General features: G+C 44.7%; 1 protein-coding gene across 1 annotated transcript in view; it reads left to right on the top strand.

Moving 5' to 3' along the window:
• Positions 1-24,855, top strand: part of ADGRE1 (adhesion G protein-coupled receptor E1) — a 48,611-nt gene that overhangs the window by 17,001 nt on the left and 6,755 nt on the right. Inside the window, exons 7-15 of the mRNA XM_050770197.1 lie at positions 492-580; positions 2,214-2,297; positions 8,171-8,348; positions 10,814-10,933; positions 14,158-14,357; positions 16,647-16,817; positions 18,213-18,407; positions 19,919-20,154; positions 21,994-22,060. Coding sequence (XP_050626154.1) covers positions 492-580; positions 2,214-2,297; positions 8,171-8,348; positions 10,814-10,933; positions 14,158-14,357; positions 16,647-16,817; positions 18,213-18,407; positions 19,919-20,154; positions 21,994-22,060 — 1,340 coding nt within the window. The remainder of the gene's footprint in view (positions 1-491; positions 581-2,213; positions 2,298-8,170; positions 8,349-10,813; positions 10,934-14,157; positions 14,358-16,646; positions 16,818-18,212; positions 18,408-19,918; positions 20,155-21,993; positions 22,061-24,855) is intronic.

Here is a 24,855-nt window from a genome sequence, read left to right as displayed (position 1 = left end):
TCCCTACTTAAAAAAATATTTTCCCTGGTACGTACCCCTAAACAATATCTGCCTAGTATTGCTTGTTTTGGAGCTTTGTAAAAATGATATCATACTACATATGACTATAGATGTATGTCTTTTATATGTATGACTTCTCTAATTTGCTCTGTTTCGCTCATTATCATGCCTTTTAGAGTACAAGTTGTGCAGGGACATAATATGGAGTGAGAAGTCACACATATAAAAAACATACATCCATAGTCATATGCATGATTGCCTCTAAGAGGCATGATATTGAGTGAAATAGAGCAAAATAGAAAATTGTGTGTCGTAGTAGACACATCCTTCATGTTGTAGTGTGTAGCTGTGGTTTGTTCATTTTCCCCGTTGTGTATTAGGGTAATAGATGGATTTTAAGCCAGGGAGGGGAGGACATGAAATCAGACGTGAATTTTCATCATATTTTGCTGAGGTTGAAATTTTTTTGGTTACTGTTGTTTTCTTCCTAGGGGTTCCCTTCAAATGTAAGGAAGATGTGATACCCGATAATGAGCAGGTCCAGCAATGCCAAGACAGAACCACAGTGAAACCTGAATATGCAAGTATTTCTTAAGGTTCCTAGTTTCTGAGGTTTTCTTAGAAGCCATTCAGGTAGAATGTTGTTTTTGCAGTTCTAACAAAGGCAAAAGTAATAGTGGCCAAAACCAGACAGCAGTTTATTTTTCTCCTCTGTAACTGGCTGAGTGTAAGCTGTGCAGAGTTCGTACGATGGCTCCGTTATGCTCTGCCAGCATCAACACAACAAGCCGCTCACTTTGTGGTCCAAGATGGCTGCTCCAGCTCCTGCCCTCACATCTGCATTCCAGCCTGTGGGAAGGGGAAAAGAGGAAGTGAAAAGCACGATCCTTCTCTTTAAGCATATGACCCAGCACCACTTCTGCTTGCACCTGATTGGGTAGAAATTAGTCACGTGGTCACATCTAGCTGCAAGGGAAGCTGGGAAGAGAGGATATTTGCCTATCGAAAACTTGAGGATTCTCTTAATAAAAGAATGGGAGAATATATTGGAGTCTTCCTGTCGGTGAAGGTGTTGATGCTGCAACTGAGGGATGTTGGTGTGGGGCTGTTACACAGCCAGCCAGGCCAAAAGGAATTTGGACATCCTGATTGTCTAATGAAGTCATTGCAATGAGTAAAGACTCCATGGCCTCTTTAGACATTGATGTCACTATTCTAAATATGAGCTTGTAAATTAGCTTTGGACCACTGTTTTTCTTTTTAAATTGTGGTGAGGTACACATAACATAAAATTCACCACTTTAACTATTTTGAAGTGTGCAATTCAGTGGCACTTAGACCATTCACAATGTTATGCAATCATCACCTCAATCTAGTTCTAGAATTTTTTTTTTTTTTGAGATGGAGTCTTGCTCTGTTGCCCAGGCTGGAGTGCAGTGGGGTGATCTTGGCTCACTGCAATCTCCACCTCCCAGGTTCAAACAATTCTTCCTGCCTCAGCCTCCTGAATAGCTGGGACTACAGGCACCCACTACCATGCCTGGCTAATTTTTGTGTTTTTAGTAGAGATGGGATTTCACCATGTTGGCCAGGGCTGGTCTCAAACTCCTGACCTCAGGTGATCTGCCCACCTCAGCCTCCCAAAGTGCTGGGATTACAGGTGTGAGCCACCATGCTCAGCCAAGTTCTGGAATATTTTTATCATTAAGCAGTCACTCCCCATTTTCCCCTCCCACTAGCCCATGGCAAACACTAATCAGCTTTCTGTCTCCGTGGATTTGTCTATTCTTGACATTTTATAGAAATGGAATCATGCGATATTTTCTCCTTTGTGTCTGGCTTCTTTCACTTAGCATGATATTTTCAAGGTTTATTCATGCTGTAGTACATATCAGAGAACTCCATTCCTTTTTATGGCTGAATAATATTCCATATGGACCACTGTTAGTTCATACATTTTCTCTTCTTTTAATATCACTAAGTAGTTTTGCTATTTGTTTATGTTTGCTTTTTTTTATTCATGGGAGGAAAAGGTGATATAATTCTAATTCTGATCAAACAATGAGTTTTTATTTCCCTGAGAATTCTACAGACTCAGGAATTCAGGGTTACCTCATATGATGGGCTTTATGGGCTAATTTATACATTACATGCTTGGTGGATTAATCAATTCATGCTCATAAATGCTCTTTTTTTTTTTTTCTGGGTCACAGGTCTCCTTTTGTGCACAAATGAATAACATCTTCAGTGTTCTGGACAATGTGTGTGAAAATAAAACAACTGTAGTTTCTCTGAAGGTAACAATTGGGTCTTTTAAATTGTGTTTTGAGTTTCAAACATCCTGGGCACACTTTGGGTGTCTTTATGGCCGGGTGTGGTGGCTCACACCCATAATCCCAGCACTTTGGGAGGTTGAGGCATGTGAATCACTTGAGGTCAGGAGTTCGAGACCAGCCTAGCCAACATGATGAAACCCTGTCTCTACTACAAATACAAAAATTAGCCGGGCATGGTGGCGGGTACCCATAGTACCAACTGCTCAGGAGGCCGAAGCAGGAGAATTGCTTGAACCCGGGAGGCTGAGGTTGTGGTGAGCCGAGATAGCACAACTGCACTCCAGCCTTGGCAACAGAGTGAGACTCCGTCAAAAAAAATAAATAAAGGAAAGAAAGATCTCTTTAAAATTAATGGATTGTGAATTAATATTTGATTTTTTATAGCTGTAAGATTTGAAAAATTAGCATATAGTAAAATTACCTTTTTACTTGTGTAGTTCGATGAGTTTTCTAACCTGAATAGATTTGTGGAACTACCACTATAATTAAGATGCAGAACAGTTTAATTATCTCTAAACATTCCCTTGGGCTTCTCCTTTATAGTCAGATACTCCCTCCACCACTAACCTCCACAAATCCCTGATGTAGTCTCTGTCACTAGAGTTTTGTCTTTTAAAGATTGTTATATAAATGAAACCACATAGTATGTGGTCTTTTGAGACTGGCTTCTTTGACTCAGCATAATGCATTTGAGATGCCTGGATAGTGTATGTATAAACAGTGCCATTTCCTCCTCCTCCTCTTTCTTCCTCCTTTCTTTTCCTTCCTCTTTACTGTGAATGAGATTCAGCACATTCTCATTGCTGTATAACCATCCCCACTATCCATCTCGAGAACTTTCTCATCTTTCCCAAAAAACGCTGTCCCTGGCAGGGCACAGTGGCTCAGCCTGTAATCCCAGCACTTTGGGAGGCCGAGGCAGGCAGATCATGAGGTCAGGAAGAGGTCAGGAGATCGAGACCATCCTGGCCAACATGGTGAAACACCGTTTCTACTAAAATACAAAAAATTATCTGGGCATGGTGGCACGTGCCTGTTGTCCCAGCTACTCGGGAAGCTGAGGCAGGGGAATCACTTGAACCTGGGAGGCGGAGGTTGCAGTGAGCTGAGATGGAGCCACTGCACTCCAGCCTGGGCAACAGAGTAAGACTTCATCTCAAAACAAAAAAAAAAAAAAAAAAAAAAACAAAAACAAAACAAAAAAAACACAAAATATCCCACTCTGTCTCCCTGAAACACTCACTTCGCATCCCAATCCCCAGCTCCTGGCACCCACCATCCTACTTTCTGTCTTTGTGAATCTGATGACTCTAGAAACCTCCTAGGAGTGAGATCACACAGGATTTGTCCTTTTGTGTCTGACTTCTCTCACTGAGCATGATGTCCTCGAGGTTCATCCACGTTGTAGCATGGATCAGTGCTTCATTCCTTTTTCATTACCGAGTAATATTCCATTTTATCAATAGAGCTGCTATAAACAAACATCCAGATATAGTTTGTGTGTGTGTGTGTGTGTGTGTGTGTGTGTGTGTAAGCATAAATTTTAATTTCTCCAGCATAAATACCTAGGAGTTGTTAGATTATTACAGTTGTTGATATTAAGTTTTTCTTTCTTTCTTTCTTTCTTTTTGAGGTGGAGTTTCACTCTTGTTGCCCAGGCTGGAGTGCAATGGTGCAATCTTGGCTCACCAAAACCTCCACCTCCCAGGTTCAAGTGATTCTCCTCTCTCAGCCTCCCAGGTAGCTGGGATTATAGGCATGCACCACCACATCCAGCTAATTTTCTATTTTTAGTAGAGAGGGGGTTTCTCCATGTTGGTCAGGTTGGCTTCAAACTCCCGACCCCAGGTGATCCACCCACCTCAGCCTCCCAAAATGCTAGGATTACAGGTGTGAGCCACCACGTCTGGCCAAAACCTAGTTTTTCTCCAGCTTTAAGTTGAACTCATTGACATTGTCATTTTCTTTATAAATCTGGTTATTTCTGTATGAAAATAAGAATAACTTTTTACTTGTAACTTTATTAATTTTAAATTAATACATTTATTCATAAAGTACACATTCATTCCTAGGGTTTTCAGATTAAATTTTAATAAATGGTTAACCCTATTTACAAACAGTTTAATTTCCTCAAATGTTTTATACTATGTTTATAAATATTCCAAATCCCCCCTCCCCGCTCCACGCAAATTTCAAGTACCTAGTGAAGAGGATTTACAAATCTAACACGCAAAGTCACCTGGGTCCTCAGCGACTCATAAATCCAATTGATCGAATCTGTAAATGTAGTAATTCAGATTCTTTTAGACATTAAATATGGTTTATAGACAGCCATGTTATCTTAAATTGTTCATATAAAATAACAAGGCTAATTGCTTTTTGCAATAAAAATCATGTGGTTAATTGGTTAGCTTCTCTAATGTGTCAGACTGTTCCAACTCTTTTTTTTGAGGGGAGAAAGAGTTTCGCTCTGTTGCCCAGGCTGGAGTGCAGTGGCGCCATCTTGACTCACTGCAAGCTCCGCCCCCTGGATTCAGGCCATTCTTCTGCCTCAGCCTCCCAAGTAGCTCAGCCTACAGGCACCCACCACCACACCCGGCTAATATTTTGTATTTTTAGTAAAGAAGGGGTTTTGTCATGTTGGCCAGGCTGGTCTCAAACTCCTGACCTCAGGTGATCCACCCACCTCGGCCTCCCAAAGTGCTGGGATTACAGGCATGAGCCACCACACCCAGCCCCAACTATTTAAATGACAGATGTTTCTGGATTATGCTAAAGATGTCAAAAACTTCTAAATTTAACACAAATCCTACTAAGGAGTTTTAGTTGGCCTAAAATTTTCTAACTTTCCTGAGGATATAACATAACTTTCCTAGCTAGGAAGAATAGACATGACAAATCAGAGGGGCAGGATTTGAAGAGATTTCGTCAGCTGTAGAATTGAGTAATATGTTTCCTGGAGATGGTGCTAGTTGAGATATTTCTGCTATGTCAATGGGGAGGGGAATCCCACACCCATACCTTTCGGGGAATACAGAACTCAGGGCATCCTGTTTCTCTTGGACACATATCTCTCAACTGTCCTGCTTACCCCGTGTTTATCGAAATCCTTTTTTTCCTTTTATCATCTAATTTGGATAGATAGAAATTGTGTTGCTGCTCAAATTTCAGTTTAATTTCCTCTACCATCCGACTGGATTTAATTCATTTAATACATTTTCTTGCATTTATTAGGTTCTGAATTCCTTTTAGTTTTGGGGTTTTTTTTTGCTTGGGTCAGAGACATATGTGATAATCCATTTATTGATGATCATCAATAATAAGGGTAATCACATGAATATTACTATTACTATTGTTGTTATTGTTTTTCTTACCTTAATCCTCTTCCTCAGACATATCCAGTGTTAAGAGGTAGAAAAGTATCTTCCCCTTTTTACCTTGTGAGAAGGTACACACATACACACATATACATACATACACATACAAATAAACACACACATATACTCACATGCACACACACATACATGTACACTGGATACATACACACAAATACACACATACACATATACACACATATACATCTCCCCCACATGCACACACATGCACACACATAAGTACATGCATACACACATATGTATATGCACATACATATAGCACATACATACACACATGCACACACATAAGTACACAATACACACACATATATATGCACATACATATAACACATACATACACACATGCACACACACACCCCCCCACACACATTTACACACATACACACAGGTATATACACATATATGCATATACCCATACACACATACAGACATACAGACATCTACACACAGATACACACATACACATACATACACACACATATCCACGTTCCTCACACACATACACACATATATACATACAGGCATATACAAATGTACACACATTCACGAACACACATATACACACACGTATACATACATATACACAAACACACATACACAGATAGGCATACATAGACATACACAGAGATACACACACATGCACACACATGTACACAGCCCAACACATACATATACACACACTCACATACATAAGCGCACACACACACGCACACACATTGGAGTCATTTTATTGAGCACTTATTTGAGAGGTTTAGGACAGTGATTAATGATTCCGCTTCTGCTGCCAGACTGTCAAGGTTCAAATCGTAGTTCTTCCACCTGCTAGATACGAGTCCTTGTTTCTCCTTTCACACATCAAAATAATCATAAATAGCCTCTACTTCCTAGATATCTTCTACAAATTAAACAAGTTAATATATAAAAGACATTTAGAGCAATACCTGGCTCATAAAAAGTGTGTGCTATTTTTATTTCTATATACCAGAACATAAATACCATAATATATAATTTAAAATTAAACCAATTGTTTCTAAACCAAATGCGATACTATATACATGATACTCTGTAATTTGCTTTAGTTAACAATGGCTCAGAGACCTTTTTGCTTGTTGGTGCCTGTAGGTGTACTGCGGTATTCATTTTAACAGCTATATGGCTATCTCATTATTTGATTTCATTTTCATTTATTGACCCAACCTGTAGGGCATTGAGGCGTTCCACAAACTATCCAGAAATGAACACCACTGGACAAGATCCTTGCACAACTTTTAAGTATTTCTGGAAAGATTAATTCCTGGAAGGGGAATTGCTGAGTCAAAGGGTATATGCAATTTACATGGTTATAGGTACTAACTTACTACATTGCATAAAGGTCACATCAATTTTTCTTTCTTGCTTGCTTGCTTTTGACAAGATCTCACTCTGTCACCCATGCTGGAGTGCAGTGGAGTGATCACAGCTCACTGCAGCCTTGAACTCCAGGGCTCAAGAGATCCTCCCACTTCAGCCTCCTGAGTCGCTGGGACTAGAGTCATGCACCACCATGCCTGCTCATTTTTAATTTGCTTGTATAGATGGGGTCTTGTTATATTGTCCAGACTGGTCTTGAATTCTTGGACTTGAATTTGTATTTCTTTTTTTCGTTTTTGAGATGGCCTCTCGCACTGTCGCCCAGGCTGGAGTGCAGTGGTGCGACCTCAGCTCACTGCAACCTCTGCCTCCTGGGTTCAAGCTATTCTCCTGCCTCAGCCTCCTGAGTAGCTGGGATTACAGGCACGTGCCACCACACCTGGCTAAACTTTTTTGTATTTTTAGTAGAGACAGGGTTTCACTGTGTTCGCCAGGCTGGTCTCGAACTGCTGACCTCATGATCCACCCACCTCAGCCTCCCAAAGTGCTGGGCTTACAGGTGTGAGCCGCTGCACTTGGCCTCAATTTGTATTTCTTTCTTTTTTTTTTTTTTTGAGATGGAGTCTCGCTGTGGTACCCAGGCTGGAGTGCAATGGCATGATCTCTGCTCACTGCAAGCCTGCCTCCCGGGTTCATGCCATTCTTCTGCCTCAGCCTCCCAAGTAGCTGGGACTACAGGCGCCCGCCACCATGCCTGGCTAATCGCTTTGTAATTTTAGTAGAGACGGGGTTTCACTGTGTTAACCAGGATGGTCTCGATCTCCTGACCTCGTGATCCACCCGTCTCATCCTCCCAAAGTGCTGGGATAACAGGCGTGGCCACCACGCCCGGCCTCAGTTTGTATTTCTAATGGGGCTTCTTGAATCAGAAAAAGGAGCCCGAGTGGATGCCCCTTTTAATTCTCCCTTGGATTGACTCCCAGCCTATTCTTAATGAGAAAAAGGACAGCTGTTATTTCATTAATGAGAGAGAGAGACAGAGACAGAGAGAGAGAGAGAGAGAATGAACAAACACGTCTTTCCTTGCAGAATACAACTGAGAGCTTTGTCCCTGTGCTTAAACAAATATCCACGTGGACCAAATTCACCAAGGAAGAGACGTCCTCCCTGGCCACAGTCTTCCTGGAGAGCGTGGAAAGCTTGACACTGGCAGCTTTTTTGAAACCCTCAGCAAATGTCACTCAGACTGTTCGGACGGATTACTTAGGTAGGAGATACCCTTCGTGGCAAGGTTACATCTAGGTGATGATTTTGAGAGTTGACTTTGGCAATGGGATTTTCCCTGGGTTTCCTACCCATTCTTTCTCCAACTGTTTAAATACCTTGAATTCACAGCAAAGTAAGTCTAATCATATTAACAACATTTTCCATTCACTGAGCACTTGGCAAAGGCCAGGCACTATGCTAAGACCATATCATTAATTTATTCTACAAATATTTGCAGATTAGCTGCTATGTGCTGGGCTAAGGTATGACAGTCATAGGCTGTGCTCAAGTACTTCCTGTTTGCCCTGCTGGGCCCACGGTAGAATTGTACTTCCTGGCTACCGTGTGGTTAGGTGGGATTTGGGGACTAGTTCAGGCCAATAAATTGGGGAATAGAGTAGTTGCCAGTATGAGACTTTCCAGAACTTTCTTTCCCTCTGCCCATACGATTAGCAGTGCCTCAGGTCACAGTTGCTCCATCTGCCTGTGTGCCAGAATAAAGATAATATGGAACATGGCCTCAAGTCAATTTACAATAGATACAAAGCATTAATGAGATATAAACGCTTGGTTTTTTTAATCCACTAAGACTTAGGGTTGTTTGTTACTGCTGCAAGACTGATCCTTTCCTGACTCATACATACTTGATAGATGACTACTTGGGAATAGTGGCTGCTGTAGATCTTTTGCATTAGCACCCTACTCCTGGTAGTAGTTCCAGTATCATTCACATAAACCTAGGAAGTTCCAACCTAATGGATGCCCAGAAGGCCAAGAGGTGGAAATAAAGTATTTGGTGGACTCCAACCAGTAGTGAACAAAATTAGCCTTATGAATCTTATATTTTAGTGAGTTGAGTCAGACAGTAAACAAACAGACATCTGGTATACCAAATAGAGGTAGTGCTACTGAGAAAAAATACAGCAGGCTAGGGAGGTTAGAGAGGGTTGGTATTAGAGGGAGAGTTGCTACTTTATATAGTGAGATCAGGGTAAGTCTCACTGATGTCAAGGAAGAGAGTCATGTAAATATCTGGAGAAAGAGCAAGTGCAAGAATACCTGGAGAATTCAAGGAACCATGAGGTGCCCAGTGTGGCTGAAGTGGCATTGAAGATGGCGATAGCAGTAGGAGAAAGGAAGGGAGATAGAAATGTAGATAAACATAGGGACTTGAGGTTTTTCTTTTCTTTCTTTCTTTTTTTTTTTTTTTTGAGACAGGGTCCCACTCTGTTACCTAGGCTGGAGTGCAGTGGTGCAATCATAGCTCACTATAGTTTCACACTCCCAGGCTCAAGCGATCCTCCTGCCTCAGCCTCCTGAGTAGCTGGGAACTATAGGCGTGCACCACCATGTTTGTCTAGTTTTAAAAATTTTTGGTAGAAATGAGGTCTTGCTATGTTGCCCATGCTGGTCTTGAACTCCTGAGCTCAAGTGATCCTCCTGCTTGGCCTCCCAAAGTACTAGGATTACAGGCCTGAACCACTGTACCCAGCCAAGATTTTATTTGAAGTGAGATGAAAAGACATTGGAAAATTTGGGAACAGGTATGGTATTATCTGGCTTATATTTTACAAGGATTCTTCTGGTTCCATTATCTAGTTTATTTTCAGGAAGGGCCAGTGGGTTAGGTCCTGCAATGTGTTGCCATGATACAGATGAGAAATAGGAGGCATAGAGAGCTTAAGTCAATACTCAAATTTAGGCAGCTAGTGCTCCACAGAGCTGGACCTCCCAGTTACCACCATCTGACTGCAGAACCTGAGCTCTTGTGTACCATGCTAGGCTTGCCCCAATCCCTTACTATTTGTTTTGGTTTTAGAAAACACATGAAGCCGGGAGCAGTGGCTCACATCTGTAATCCCAGCACTTTGGGAGGCCGAGGCGGGCATATTACGAGGTCAGGAGATTGAGACCATCCTGGCTAACACGGTGAAACCCCGTCTCTACTAAAACTACAAAAAATTAGCTGGGCATGGTGGCGGGCGCCTGTAATTCCAGCTACTTGGGAGGCTGAGGCAGGAGAATGGCGTGAACCCGGGAGGCGGAGCTTGCAGTGAGACAAGATCGCGCCACTGCACTCTAGCCCGGGCAACAGAGCGAGACTCTGTCTCCAAAATAAAAACATCAACAAAACTAAAAAACAAAAACAAAACAAAAAACTTAGAGTAGAGAGAGGATCATGACTGTTGCCTTCCATCACTGTTGACTTTGACCCCATCTTTCCCTGATGCATCCCCTAGAATATGAGAGCTGGCTTCTAAGGCTCCACCTGGGTTACTCATTTGTTTGGTGCTATGGTTCTCCTATCATTCATTATGGGACTCAAGATCTTTCCTATCATGAATTGAACTTTCTATTCTTTTTCTCTGCTCGCCACGATGGATGTGTACTTTTTTTTGGACAGAAACCAAATTCAGGACTGACTTTCTGGGCGACCTCATAGGAACTCTCCCTTTTTCTTTTTAGACATTGAGAGCAAAGTTATCAACAAAGAATGCAGTGAAGAGAATGTGAACTTGAGCTTGGCAGCCAAGGGGGATAAGATGAAGATCCGGTGTTCCACAATTGAGGAATCTGAATCCACAGGTACAGTTCCTCTCCTGAGAATGCAGGTTATGGTGTATTCCATTAATATGCATTTATTGATCCCTTTCAAGGTGCCAAGACCAGTGCCAGATGGTTGAGAACCAATGAGGGCAGAAATGGCCTATGCTCTCAGAGTTTTCCATCTGCTAGGGAAGTCAAACATTAAATGACCTTGTAATAATGGAGTATTGAGACCTTTACTGGCCTGTATGATATGAACTGGTCACATTCAGCTGTTGAGCAGTTGAAATTTGATTAAGCCAGGTTGAGGACTACTGTAAACCTAAAATAAACATTGTATTTCAAAGGCTTGGTGCCCAAAAAGAAGGATTAAAACATCTCACTAGTCATTTTTTTTGTATTTAAAATAATATAAAAATAAAAAATATTTAAATTTTTAAAATATTTAAATTTTTAAAATATATAATATTTAAAATTTTAAAATATTTAAATTTTTTAAATATGTAATATTAAAAATTTAAAAATATGCAATATTTAAAATATATTTTTACATTTTAAAATATCATTTATATGTTGAAATGATAATATTTGGCTTATACTGAGTTAATATATTATTAAAATTAATTTTATCTTTTTTTAATTTAAAAAATGTGTACTAGAAAATTTAAAATTACATATGTGGTTCATACTATATTTCTGTTGGACACTGCTAATCTATGTCAGGGATGGCAAACTTTTTCTGTAGAGTGTTCGTTAGTAACTATTTTAAGCATTGCAATTAATACAACCTCTATCACAACGACTTAACTACCATTATAGTGTAAAAGCATTCATAGACAATATGTATATGAATGTGCCTGCGCATGTTTCAATAAAACTTTATTTAAAAAAGTAGGTGACAGCCAGATTGGCCCATAGGCCACAGTTTTCCAGCCCCTGATCTGATCTATGCATATGATTAACACTGTGGTTAATACTTTCATGTAAAAGCACAGTGTGAAAAATGGAAGAGATATTTAAGCGAAGTCCTGTGGAATACGTAAAGAAAGTAGGAGAGAGTGTGTTACAGGAAGTGCAAGCTATGGCTCTGTGTTGAAAAAAAGCTTGGTATGATCATGGAACTAAAAGTAGAGTGGGCTGGAGCACCAGGAACGTGGGGGAGAGAGGGAAAAGAATTGAAGGTCACTGGGCGTGGTGGCTCACACCTGTAATCCCAACACCTTGGGAGGCCGAGTTAGAAAGAGAGAGACAGGGATATGTCCTATGCCGCTTCCTGTAGGGTCCAGCCCCACAGGGTTGGTGGGTTTTTCTCCCTGTGTGCGGAGACAAGAGATTGTAGGAATAAAGACACAAGACAAAGAGATAAAAGAAAAGACAGCTGAGCCCGGGGGACCTCTACCACCAAGACGTGGAGACCGGTAGTGGCCCCGAATGCCAGGCTGTGCTGATATTTATTGGATACAAGACAAAGGGGCAGGGTAAGGAGTGTGAGCCATCTCCAATGATAGGTAAGGTCACATGGGTCACGTGTCCACTGGACAGGGGGCCCTTCCCTGCCTGGCAGCCGAGGCAGAGAGAAAGAGAGGAGAGAGAGAGAGAAACAGCTTACGCCATTATTTCTGCATATCAGAGACTTTTAGTACTTTCACTAATTTGCTACTATTATCTAGAAGGCAGAACCAGGTGTACAGCATGGAACATGAAGGTGGACTAGGAGCGTGACCACTGAAGCACAGCATCACAGGGAGACGGTTGGGCCTCCGGATAACATCAGTCAGGCCCTTCATAAGAGGTGGAGGAGTAGAGTCTTCTCTGAACTCCTCCGGGGAAAGGGAGACTCCCTTTCCCTGTCTTCCCTGTCTGCTAAGTAGCAGGTGTTTTTCCTTGACACTGACGCTACCGCTAGACCACGGTCCGCTTGGCAACGGGCATCTTCCCAGATGCTGGTGTTACCGCTAGACCAAGGAGCCCTCTGGTGGCCCTGCCTGGGCATAACAGAAGGCTCACACTCCGGTCTTCTGGTCACTTCTCACTATGTCCCCTCAGCCCCTATCTCTGTGTAGCTTGGTTTTTCCTAAGTTACAATTGTAGATCAAGGATTATTATAATATTGGAGTAAAGAGTCATTGCTACAGACTAATGATTAATGATAGTTATACATAATCATATCTATTATCTATATCTAGTATGACTATTCTTATTTTATATATTTTATTATACTGGAACAGCTCGTGCCCTCGATCTCTTGCCTCGGCACCTGGGTGGCTTGCTGTCCACAGCTTCCTGTCCCAACCAGACAGTACCATCCCCCAGGCTTCATCTGTCACTGCCAAGCTAATGAAGGGACCCCTTGGATGTCCCCCCCAGACGTCATAAATTGAGCACTTTCTCCCTCCTCCTCCTCCTCCTCCTCTTCTTCTTCTTCTTCCTCTTCTTCTTCTTCTTCTTTCTCCTCCTCCTTCTTCTTCTTCTCCTTCTTCTTTTTCTTTTTCTTTTTTTTGAGATGGAGTCTTGCTCTGTTGTCCAGGCTGGAGTGCAATGGCATGTTTAGCTCATTGCAACCTCCACCTCCTGGATTCAAGTGATTCTCGTGCCTCAGCCACCTGAGTGAGTAGCTGGGACTACAGGTGCCCGCCACCACGCCCATCTAGTTTTTTTGTTTGTTTGTTTTGTTTTGTTTTTAGTAGAGACAGGGTTTCACCCTGTTGGCCAGGCTGGTCTTGAACTCCTGACCTCAAGTGATCCACTTGCCTTGGCCTACCAAAGTGCTGGGATTACAGGTGTGACCCACTCTGCCCAGCTGTGGAAGTTTTTGTTTTGTTTTGAGACGGAGTCTTGCTCTGTCACCAGGCTGGAGTGCAGTGGTGCGATCTTGGCTCACTGGTTCAAGAGATTCCCCTGCCTCAGCCTCCCGAGTAGCTGGAGCTACAAGGGCGCATCACTACGCCTGGCTAATTTTTTGTATTTTAGTAGAGACGGAGTTTCACTGTGTTGGCCAGGATGGTCTGGATCTCCTGACTTTGTGATCCACCCGCCTCGGCCTCCCAAAGTGCTTGGATTATAGGTGTCAGCCACCGTGCCTGGCCGGAGTTTTATTTTTTAAACCTAGAAGCCCACTGGTTATTTTAATCTCGGAGCAGCACAGTGAGGTGCATCTCTCTCTCTCTCGTGTGTGTGTGTGTGTGTGTGTGTGTGTGTTCGATCTTCTATAATAACCATTGAGCAAACGATTCCCTCTTTTTTTCATTTGGGGAAACCTGCAGGGACCACTGGTGTGGCTTTTGTCTCCTTTGTGGGCGTGGAGTCTGTTTTAAACGAACGCTTCTTCCAAGACCACCAGGCTCCCCTGACCACCTCGAAGATCAAGCTGAAGATGAATTCTCGAGTCGTTGGGGGCATCATGACTGGGGAGAAGAAAGATGGCTTCTCAGATCCAGTCATCTACACTCTGGAGAACATTCAGGTTTGTGAAGAGGTCTCTGCTGAGATTCCTGTCTACCTCTTGGGAACTCCTCGTCTCTCGATTTCCTTAACTCTCGTTTTTTATAGGAAGCTATTGTGGTCGGTAAGCTTCCACAATTTCTAGCAATTCAAGTCAATTAACAGAAGCCACCGCTAGAGGAATGAGGTCTCCCACTGTTACCAAACAGAACTAGGTCCATTTGCCCATGTGCAACAGAAAGTCAAACACTGAAGCACCGGGTTTTTGTAGAGAGAGAAGTTTATTGCAAGACTGCCAAGAAAGGACACAGGAGTCTGGCTCAAATCTGTCTACCCAAGCTGCGGGGGCTGGGGCAGGTTTTATAGTCAGTGGGTAATGAGCTGCGTTCTGATTGCATCTTACAATGAAGTGATGCAGGAAGGCGTGATCTGATTGGATGTTGCCATGGCGTGATGCCAGGGCTTGATCTGATTGGATCCTGGATCCTGCTATGTGGTTGTTGCTTCTTTTATTATTATTATTATTATACTTTAAGTTTTAGGGTACATGTGCACAACATGCAGGTTTGTTACATATGTATATATGTGCCATGTTGGTGTACTGCACCCAGTAACTCATCATTTACATTAGGTATATCTCCTAATGCTTTCCCTCCCACCTCCCCCCACCCCACAACAGGACCCAGTGTGTGATGTTCCCCTTCCTGTGTCCAAGTGTTCTCATTGTTCAATTCCCACCTATGAGTGAGAACATGCAGTGTTTGGTTTTCTGTTCTTGCGATAGTTTGCTGAGAATGATGGTTTTCAGCTGCATCCATGTCCCTACAAGGGACATGATCTCATCCGTTTTTATGGCTGCATAGTATTCCATGGTGCATATGTGCCACATTTTCTTAATCCAGTCTGTCATTGATGGACATTTGGGTTGGTTCCAAGTCTTTGTTATTGTGAATAGTGCCGCAATAAACATATGTGTGCATGTGTCTTTATAGCAGCATGATTTGTAATCCTTTGGGTATATACCCAGTAATGGGATAACTGGGTCAAATGGTATTTCTAGTTCTAGATCCTTGAGGAATCACCACACTGTCTTCCACAATGGTTGAACTAGTTCACAGTTCAACTAGTTGAACTAGTTCACACTGCAACCCCTGCCTCCTCGGTTCAAGCCATTCTTCAGAGTAACTGGGATTACAGGTGCCCACCACCACGCCCAGCTAACCTTTTTGTATTTGGTGGAGACAGGGTTTCACCGTGTTGGTCAGGCTGGTCTTGAACACCTGACCTCAGGTGATCCACCCGCCTCAGCCTCTTAAAGTGCTGGGATTACAGGCATAAGCCACCATGCCCACCCTTCTAATATACATTCTTAAAGCATGTTGTTCTTAAACTGTTACTAAAAATGTTTCTCTGTTTACTTGGCTTTTATATGTTTTTCCTCCCACTGCACTATGATCTCCTTGGGGGAAGAACTGTGTCTATTTTATTTACTAATGTCTCCTGTAAACAGCACAGATCAAGGCATGTGATAGGTATTCAATAAAAACATGTTGAACGAGGCTGGGTGTGGTGGCTCATGCCTCTAATCCCAACAGTTTGGGAGGCCTATGCAGGCGGATTACTTGAGGTCAGGAGTTCGAGACCAGCCTGGCCAATATGGAGAAACCCCCATCTTTACTAAAAATACAAAAATTAGCTGGATATGGTGACACACACCTGTAATCCCAGAACTTTGGGAGGCCCAAGGCAGGTGAATCACTTGACATCAGGAGTTCAATACTGGTCTGGCCAACATAGTAAAACCCCGTCTCTACTAAAAATACCAAAATTAGCCGAGCATGGTGGTGGGCACCTGTAATCCCAGCTACTTGGGAGGCTGAGGCAGAAGAATCACTTGAACCCTGAGGCGGAGGTTACAGTGAGCTGAGACTGCACCACTGCACTCCAGCCTGGGCGACACAGTGAGACTCAGTCACACACAGACACACAAAAAAACCACACATTGAATGAGTAAGTGAATAATGAGTGACTATGCAGAAGGCCTTATTATGGATTTGATGAAAGGAGGAGTTTTCTTCTAGCAACAGGAATGTAAGCTACCCCATCGGATTGGCCCTCATTGCATAATGAAATATCAGCATTTTCCCCCATTCCCTCAGAATGTACCCTGTGTATTCTTGTTCCCAGTGACTCTCGAGGATGGTCACATTTAATCTATTTGATGGGGATCCTCAGGTGACCAGGGCCTTTGTTTTTTTTTTTGTTGTTGTTGTTGTTGTTGTTGTTTTAAAAATTTTTGGGGTTTTTTTAGCCAAAGCAGGAGTTTGAGAGGCCCATCTGTGTTTCCTGGAGCACCGATGTGAAGGGTGGAAGATGGACATCCTTTGGCTGTGTGATCCTGGAAGCCTCTGAGATACATACCGTCTGCAGCTGTAATCGGATGGCGAATCTTGCTGTTATCATGGCTTCTGGGGAGCTCACGGTTAGTAATGATGATTTGTTCCCTGAGGCAGAGTATCTGCCTCCAAATCCAATGGGAAAATATTGATTAAACGTCTGTCGTGTGTCTCCCACGGGGTTGGGTGTTGTGGGACGGAGTCATGGGGACAGAAGGGGTAGGTGATACGCCGTCGCCCCTGCAGAACTTACAGTCTGGTTGGAAGGCCATGAAGCTCACGTATACAATGAGAAATAATGACCCTAAATAGGGCCAGGCACTGGAGCAATCACAGATCTTAATGAGCACCTACAGCGTGCTGGGCTCTTTAAGTTAAGCCGTTTCAGACGCATTTCACAGAATGGGCAAAGTGGCCCGTCTAGTCCTGAAGTTAGAAATTGGGGCAGGTGGAATTCAAATCTGGGGAAATCTCTTTCGACTAAAACATGCAAATGGGTCAAGAAGGAATGCTATAAGAATTCAGAGGTGTTGGCCGGGCGCGGTGGCTCATGCCTGTCATCCCAGCACTTTGGAAGGCCACGGCGGGTGCATCATGAGGTCAAGAGATCGAGACCATCCTGGTCAACATGGTGAAACCCCATGTCTACTAAGAATACACAAATCAGCTGGGCGTGGTGATGCATGCCTGTTGTCCCAGCTACTCCAGAGGCAGAGGCAGGACAATCGCTTGAATCGCTTGAACCTGGGAGGCAGAGGTTGCAGTGAGCTGAGATGGCACCACCGCATTCCAGCCTGGCAACAGAGCGAGACTCTGTCTCACATGGAGCATTCCTGAATGTCTGCATTATCAGTTGGGATGCAGTACAGGAAGGAAAAAACACCCCAGGTATTTCAAGCAGAAAGGGATTTAATACAGGGAAGTGGGTGCTCACAAAAATCTCTGGGAGAGGATGGAGGAGTTGAAGTCAGGGGGCTGTCACTTCAATTTTGGCTTCAAGATCATCCCCCAATGCAGCTATAACTCAGAGGTCAGAAATTGCTGCTGTCGTTTTTGCCACCCCACTCCACCATGAAATTGGGGACTGGACAGTGGAAATGTGGAATGAAGCTCACTCCTGTCTGCCAAAAGCTGATATTTGCCTCCCTTCTGCATTCCAAGACATTCACAGATGTATCTCACTGGAGAACCTAAATTACATCCAGGACCTTAGTTCCCAAGGATTCTGGGAGATGTAGTTTGTGGACATCCAGTCCCAGTCATACCTGGAGTAGTGCATAGGACAGGGCTGGGAATAGGTGCTGGTGGATGCCAGTTGATTGCAAAGGATAATGAAGGACAATATCTAGTTCACTGAGTGTTAGAGGGAGAAAAGGCCCCCAAGCTAATTTTGCCCGAGCCAGGGTTTTAGATAACTGTTCTTCCCACCTGGGGGAATTTTGATCCCATTCTCAGGCCAACTATGAATTCCTTCCTGACAGATGGACTTCTCTTTGTACGTCATTAGCCACGTGGGCATGATCATCTCCTTGGTGTGCCTCGTCTTGGCCATCGCCACCTTTTTGCTGTGTCAATCCATCCGAAATCACATCACCTACCTCCACCTGCACCTCTGCGTGTGTCTCCTCTTGGCCCAGATCCTCTTCCTCGCCGGTATAGACAAGACTGACAATCAGGTCTACATCGCTGGGGCTGTGTCCCTACCAAACCCCATCTTCTCCCCACCTGCCTCAGCTCATTCCTACCCAATCCCCTCTACCCTGTTCCTACCTCAGGGCCTTTGCATAGGCTGTGCCCTCTGCCTGTAACACTCACTTCCCAGCTTCTCACCTGCTTGACTCCTTGTGACAGCTCTCAGTTCAAAATTACATCCCTGATCATGTTATGAATTGTAACGGTTCCTCCTATTACTTGTTTTTGTTTGTTTGTTTTTGATACTGAGTTTCACCCTTGTTGCCCAGGCTGGAGTGCAATGTGATCTTGGCTCACTGCAACCCCGTTCTCTGGGTTCAAGCAATTCTCCTGCCTCAGCCTCCTGAGTAGCTGGGAATACGGGCATGAGCCACTATGTCCTGCTAATTTTTTTGTATTTTTAGTAGAGACGGGGTTTCACCATTTTGGCCAGGCTAGTCCTGAACTCCTGACCTCAGGTGATCCACCCGCCTTGGCCTCCCAAAAAGTGCTGGGATTACAGGCTTGAACCACAACGCACAGCCCCTCCAATACTTTCTAAACCAGACGTGGCAATGTCTGGAGACATTTTTGGTGGTCACAACTGGAGGAGCGTGCTACTGGTATCTAGCGGGTAAAGGTTAGGGATGCTGCTAAGGATCTTGTAGTGCACAAGACAGCCCTCCATGACAGACGATGATCCTGCAATAATGTTACAAATGTCGATAATGCTACAGCTTAGAATCTCCACTTCTCTTTTTATTTTCTCCTTCCTTCCTTCCTTCCTTCCTTCCTTCCTTCCTTCCTTCCTTCCTTCCTTCCTTCCTTCCTTTCCTTTGCTTTCTTTCTTTCTTTCTTTTTTTTTTTTTGAGACAGGGTCTTGCTGTGTCACTCAGGCTAGAGTGCAGTGGCTGAATCACACCTCATTACAGCCTCCCGGGCTCAAGCGATCCTCCCACCTCTGCCTCCCAAGTACCTGGGACCACAGGCCTGTGCCACCATGTCTGACTAATTTTTGTATTTTTCGTATGGAGAGGGGGGTTTCGTCATGTTTCCCAGGCTGGTCTCAAACTCCTGGGCTCAAGCGATCTGCCTGCCTCAGCCTTCCAAAGTGCTGGGATTACAAGCGTGAGCCACCACACCCAGCCAATAAAGCTTTATTTACAAGGCAGGCAGTCAGCCTACGGGGTCTAGTTTGCTGAACCCGCGTATTCTCAACCATTCCCTAAAGTAGGGCGATCAACAGTCAGTTTTCCTAAAACTCTTCCTGTTTTAGAACTGAAAGTCATGTGTCTTGGGAAATCTCAGTTCCAGACAAACCAGGACCATGGGTCGCCTTACCAGGAAGTGGTGCTGCTTGTGGTCGAGAACCACTGCCCATCTCTATAAATGTTTGTGAGATGAATGAGTGAGCTAGGTTTGGGGAATTTCCAGCCGAGGAGTCTCTCTCTTCCTTTCTTCCTCTCGATTTCTCTCTGGGGTGGAGGACCCTGACGTGCATGCTTCTCCCCTCCAGACGGGCTGCGCCATCATCGCGGGCTTCCTGCACTACCTTTTCCTTGCCTGCTTCTTCTGGATGCTGGTGGAGGCTGTGATGCTCTTCTTGATGGTCAGAAACCTGAAGGTGGTGAATTACTTCAGCTCTCGCAACATCAAGATGCTGCACATCTGTGCCTTTGGTTATGGGCTGCCGGTGCTGGTGGTGGTGATCTCCGCCAGTGTGCAGTCGCAGGGCTATGGAATGCATAATCGGTGAGTGACATCCTCTCTCTTCCTGAAGACCGTGCTGCCAAGGATCACAGTGATAATGACATGAGCAACAAGGAGAGTAACAACAGTAGCAGTAGTTGTGGCTACCATTTATCGAGCTCTTACATTATGTGCTATTGGTTTCAGGACCACCATGTACAGGAGCACAGGTTGTGCACTGCACAAATCCAGGGTCACTACTATTTGAGATTTATGTTCCAGGAGGAGAATATCTAGTTTACCTAACTTGATTATTTTCCTTTTCTTGTGTGTATGACATGGAAGGTGGGGGTGAAAGCGAGAGAGGAATACTTCTGCATGGTGGCGTGTGTCTGTAATTCCAGCTACTCGGGAGGCTGAAGCAGGAGAATTGCTTGAACCCGGGAGGCGGAGGTTGCAATGAGCTGAGATCGCGCCATTGCACTCCAGACTGGGGAACAAGAGTGAGACTTTGTCTCAAAAAACTGGTGGGGGGAATATTGGGGTGCTGTTATTGAACGTGACGGAATGGCTGTTATGTAGTAAAAGCAGCTAATGTACACTAGAGACATAATAAAAAGAGGCAATCCTTTCTTCCTCCCTCCAACCCTCCCTCACTCCCTCCTTCCTCCCTTCTTCCTCTCTCCGTATCTCCCTCCCCTCTTCCCTCCCTCCTTCCTTCCTTCCTCCCTTCCCTCCTTCCCTTTCTTCCTTCCTTCCTTCCCTTCCCTCCCTCCTTCCCTTCCCTCCCTCTCTTCCTCCCTTCCTCCTTTCCCTTTCTTCCCTTCCTTCCCTTCCTCCCTTCCTCCCTCCCTCCTTTCCCTTTCTTCCCTTCCTTCCTTTCCTCCCTTCCTCCCTTCCTTCCCTTCCCTCCTCCCTCCCTCCTTCCCTCCTTCCTTCCCTTCCTTCTTATCCTTCCCTCCCTCCCTCCCTTCCTTCCTTTAAATAAACAATTATGAAATATCTTGTCTATGCTAGGCTTTGCTCTGAGTGCTGAGTATTCAGAAATGAACAAACACCCAAGGCCCAAATTCTCATGAAGCTCATAGTCTAGTAGTGGAAGACAATTTGCAATTACACAAGCAATTAAACAAGGTAACTTATGATAGCGATAGCTGCTATTTTAAAAATGTAGTGAGCTCTGCTAGATGGATACCAGGAGATAGGATGCCCTATCTAAGGATAGTCAGGAGTGGCTTCTCAGAGGAGGTGACGTTTGAGCTGAGATTTATTTATTTATTTATTTGTTATATATTTATTTTGAGACACAGTTTTGCTCATGTCGCCCAGGCTGGAGTGCAGTGGCGTGATCTCGGCTCACTGCAACCTCCACCTCCCGGGCTCAAGCGATTCTCCTGCCTCAGCCTCCCAAGTAGCTGGGATTATAGACACCCACCACCACGCCCAGCTAATTGTTGTATTTTTAGTAGAGACGGGGTTTCATCATGTTGTCCAGGCTGGTCTGAAACTCCTGACCTCAGGTGATCCACCTGCCTTGGCCTCCCAAAGTGCTGGGATTCCAGGCGTGAGCCGCCGCGCCCGGCCTGAGCTGAGATTTCAATGACCAGGTGTAGCAGTGGAGAGTTCTGCACAGAGGGAAACAGGATTAGGAAGTTGTGAATTGCGAAATGAGCTCAACCTCGGGCACCAGGTAAACATTTCAGGTACATTTGCCCAGGAAGAAGGTCTAAAAGAGGAAGCACGGTGGTCTAAAGGAAGCTGAACTGCAACCGGGACCATCCTGAATGTCATCTGAGTCTCACCTCCCAGTGTTCTCCTCCACTAGGGCATTTGTTGGGGCAGGGTTAACTGTAAGGTCCGGACTCTGAGACGAGCACTGACTCCTCCTATTTCTCTCCGTAGCTGCTGGCTGAATACAGAGACGGGGTTCATCTGGAGTTTCTTGGGGCCAGTTTGCACAGTCATAGCGGTAAGCAAATACGACAACAGCCTGGCGAAGTGTGTTCTGGAGGAGGAGCAAGGAGACCTGCGAGATCTGGAATTTCCAGGGACGTGTGCAGCTGAGAGGGTCACTTATTCCCATCAGGAGTTCTCCTTTCCAGGCTGAGCGCAGTGGCTCACGCCAGTAATCCCAGCACTTTGGGAGACTGAGGCGGGTGGATCACCTGAGGTCAGGAGTTTGAGACCAGTCTGGCCAACGTGGCAAAACCCCGTCTCTACTAAAAATACAAAAAATTAGCCGGGTGTGGTGGTGAGCACCTGTAATCCCAGCTACTCAGGAGGCTGAGGCAGGAGAATTGCTTGAATCCAGGAGACACGGAGGTTGCAGTGAGCCGAGATCATGCCACTGCACTCCAGCCTGGGTGACAGAGCGAGACTCCATCTAAAAAAAAAAAAAATGGCAGCTCCTTCTTCCCTTTTGTTTGTAAACCATGTGGACAGTAAGGAGAAGACAACATGTTGCCAGCCAAGTAAAGGCCCCATTTGCATAATAAAAGATCAGGGTGGGTGGCCAGCTTCCTCGTGCTCTATGTAAATGTCACACTGGGTCCAACCAATCTTTGGGCCCTATGTAAATCAGACACCGCCCCCTCAAGCCAGTCAATAAAATCCAGTACACTTTGCTGTGGGCCGGAAGTCCCACTCAGGAGGCCCTCTCTCTTGCAAGACACAGAGATCTAGTCTCCTTTCTCTTTCTTTTGCCTATTAAACTTCTGCTCTTAAACTCACTCCTCGTGGGTGCCAGTGTCCTTGATTTCCTTAGCATGAGGCAATGAACCTCCAGTATTATTACCCCCAGACAACAACTCCACCTCAGAGAGACTCATGGACCCGTACACAAGATGGATACAATTATGGTCCCTCCTAGGGGCATTTGCCTTTCAGAAGGAAAAACAAAATTCGCGAATCAAAGAAATTACTCTAGGACTTAAAAATCTCAAGAATGAAATATTGAAAAGGAGAACTCATTTTTTTTTTTTTTTTGAGACTGAGTTTCACTCTTGTTGCCTAGGCTGGAGTGCAATGGTGCCATCTCAGCTCACCAAAACCTCTGCCCCCCTGGTTCAAGCAATTCTTTCCTGTCTCAGCCTCCTGGGTAGCTGGGATTACAGGCGAGCACCACCACGCCCAGCTAATTTTGTATTTTTAGTAGAGATGGGGTTTCTCCATGTTGGCAGGCTCACTGCAACCTCTGCCTCCTGGTTTCAAGCTATTATTCCGCCTCAGGCTCCTGGGTAGCTGGGATTACAGGCACGTACCACCACACCCGGCTAATTTTATATTTTTAATAGAGATGGGTTTTCACCATGTTGGCCAAGCTGGTCTCAAACTCCTGACCTCAGGTAGTTTGCCTGCCTTGGCCTCCCCAAGTGCTGGGATTACAGGCACGTGCCACTATGACCAGCTAATTTTTGTATTTTTAGTAGAGATGGGGTTTCACCACCTTGCGAGGCTCTCTACTAAAAAATACAAAAAAATTAGCCAGGTGTGGTGGCAGGCACTGATGGTCCCAGCTACTCAGGAGGCTGAGGCAGGAGAATCGTTTGGACCCGGGAGGGGGAGGTTGCAGTGAGCCGAGATAACACCACTGCACTGCAGCCTGGGTGACAGAGTGAGACTGTCTCAAAAAAAAAAAAGAACCCCAGTCATATTTCAGTCATATTAGATTAGGGTCTGCCCTAATGAGTTCATCTTAACTTGATTATTTCTGTAAAGATTCTATGTCCAAATAAGGGCATATTCTGAGATCTTGGGACTTAGGGGTTCAACACACCTTTTTCTGGAGACACAATTCAACTAAAACTAGGTACGACCAACCTGAAACAATTTTAAATAAATGCCTCATCTAACAGCTTCCTAGACTATGAAGGTAGTGTAAAATTGGACTCCCAATCCATGGAAGGCCAGAGCTGGGGTTCTTTTCTCTCCCCTCCTCCTTCTCCTCCTCTTTGTCCTCCTCTTCCTCATCTTCCTCCTCCTCCTCCTTGTCCTCATCCTTTTCTTTTTCTTTTTCTTTTTTTTTGAGGCAGGGTCTTACTCTGTTGCCCAGGCTGGAGTGCAGTGGTGCAATCATGATTCACTGCAGCCTCAACCTTTCGGGCTCAATCGATCCTCCTGCCTCAGCCTCCCAAGTAGCTGGAACTACAGGTGCGTGCCACCATGTGGCCCAGGCTGGTCTTGAACTCCTGGGCTCAAGCCATCCTCCCACCTCAGCCTCCCAAAGTGCTGGGATTACAGGTGTGAGCCTTGGCAGCCGGCCCTCATCCTCTTCCTTACCCCTCTCTTCCTCTGCTTCCCCTACTCTGTCTCTCTCCTCTCTTTTCTTTTCTCTTTGTTCTTCACTAAGATCCAAAGCCTAGACAGAACAGTTACCTTGTTTCCTCTGTTGGCCAGAATTTTCTTTTGTTTTCTTTTCTTTTTTTCTTTTTTGAGATGGAATCTCACTCTGTTGCCTAGGCTAGCACAGTCCCAGCTCACTGCAAGCTCTGCTGCCCGGATTCACGCCATTCTCCTGCCTCAGCCTCCCGAGTAGCTGGGACTACAGGCGTGTGCCACCATGCCTGGCTAATTTTTTGTATTTTTAGTGGAGATGGGGTTTCACTGTGTTCGCCAGGATGGTCTTGATCTCCCGACATCGTGATCCGCCCGCCTCGGCCTCCCAAAGTGCTGGGATTACATATGTGAGCCACCACGCCCAGTCCAGAGTTCTCCTTTTATAGGTGTTCTGGCCGTTGTCCATTTGTATATCCAGCCTCTCCATCC

Source organism: Macaca thibetana, chromosome 19, assembly GCF_024542745.1.
Source record: "Macaca thibetana thibetana isolate TM-01 chromosome 19, ASM2454274v1, whole genome shotgun sequence".
NCBI classification, from domain to species: domain Eukaryota; kingdom Metazoa; phylum Chordata; class Mammalia; order Primates; family Cercopithecidae; genus Macaca; species Macaca thibetana.
Note: the sequence above shows the minus strand (reverse complement) of the source record. Positions and strands in the feature narration are given on the sequence as shown.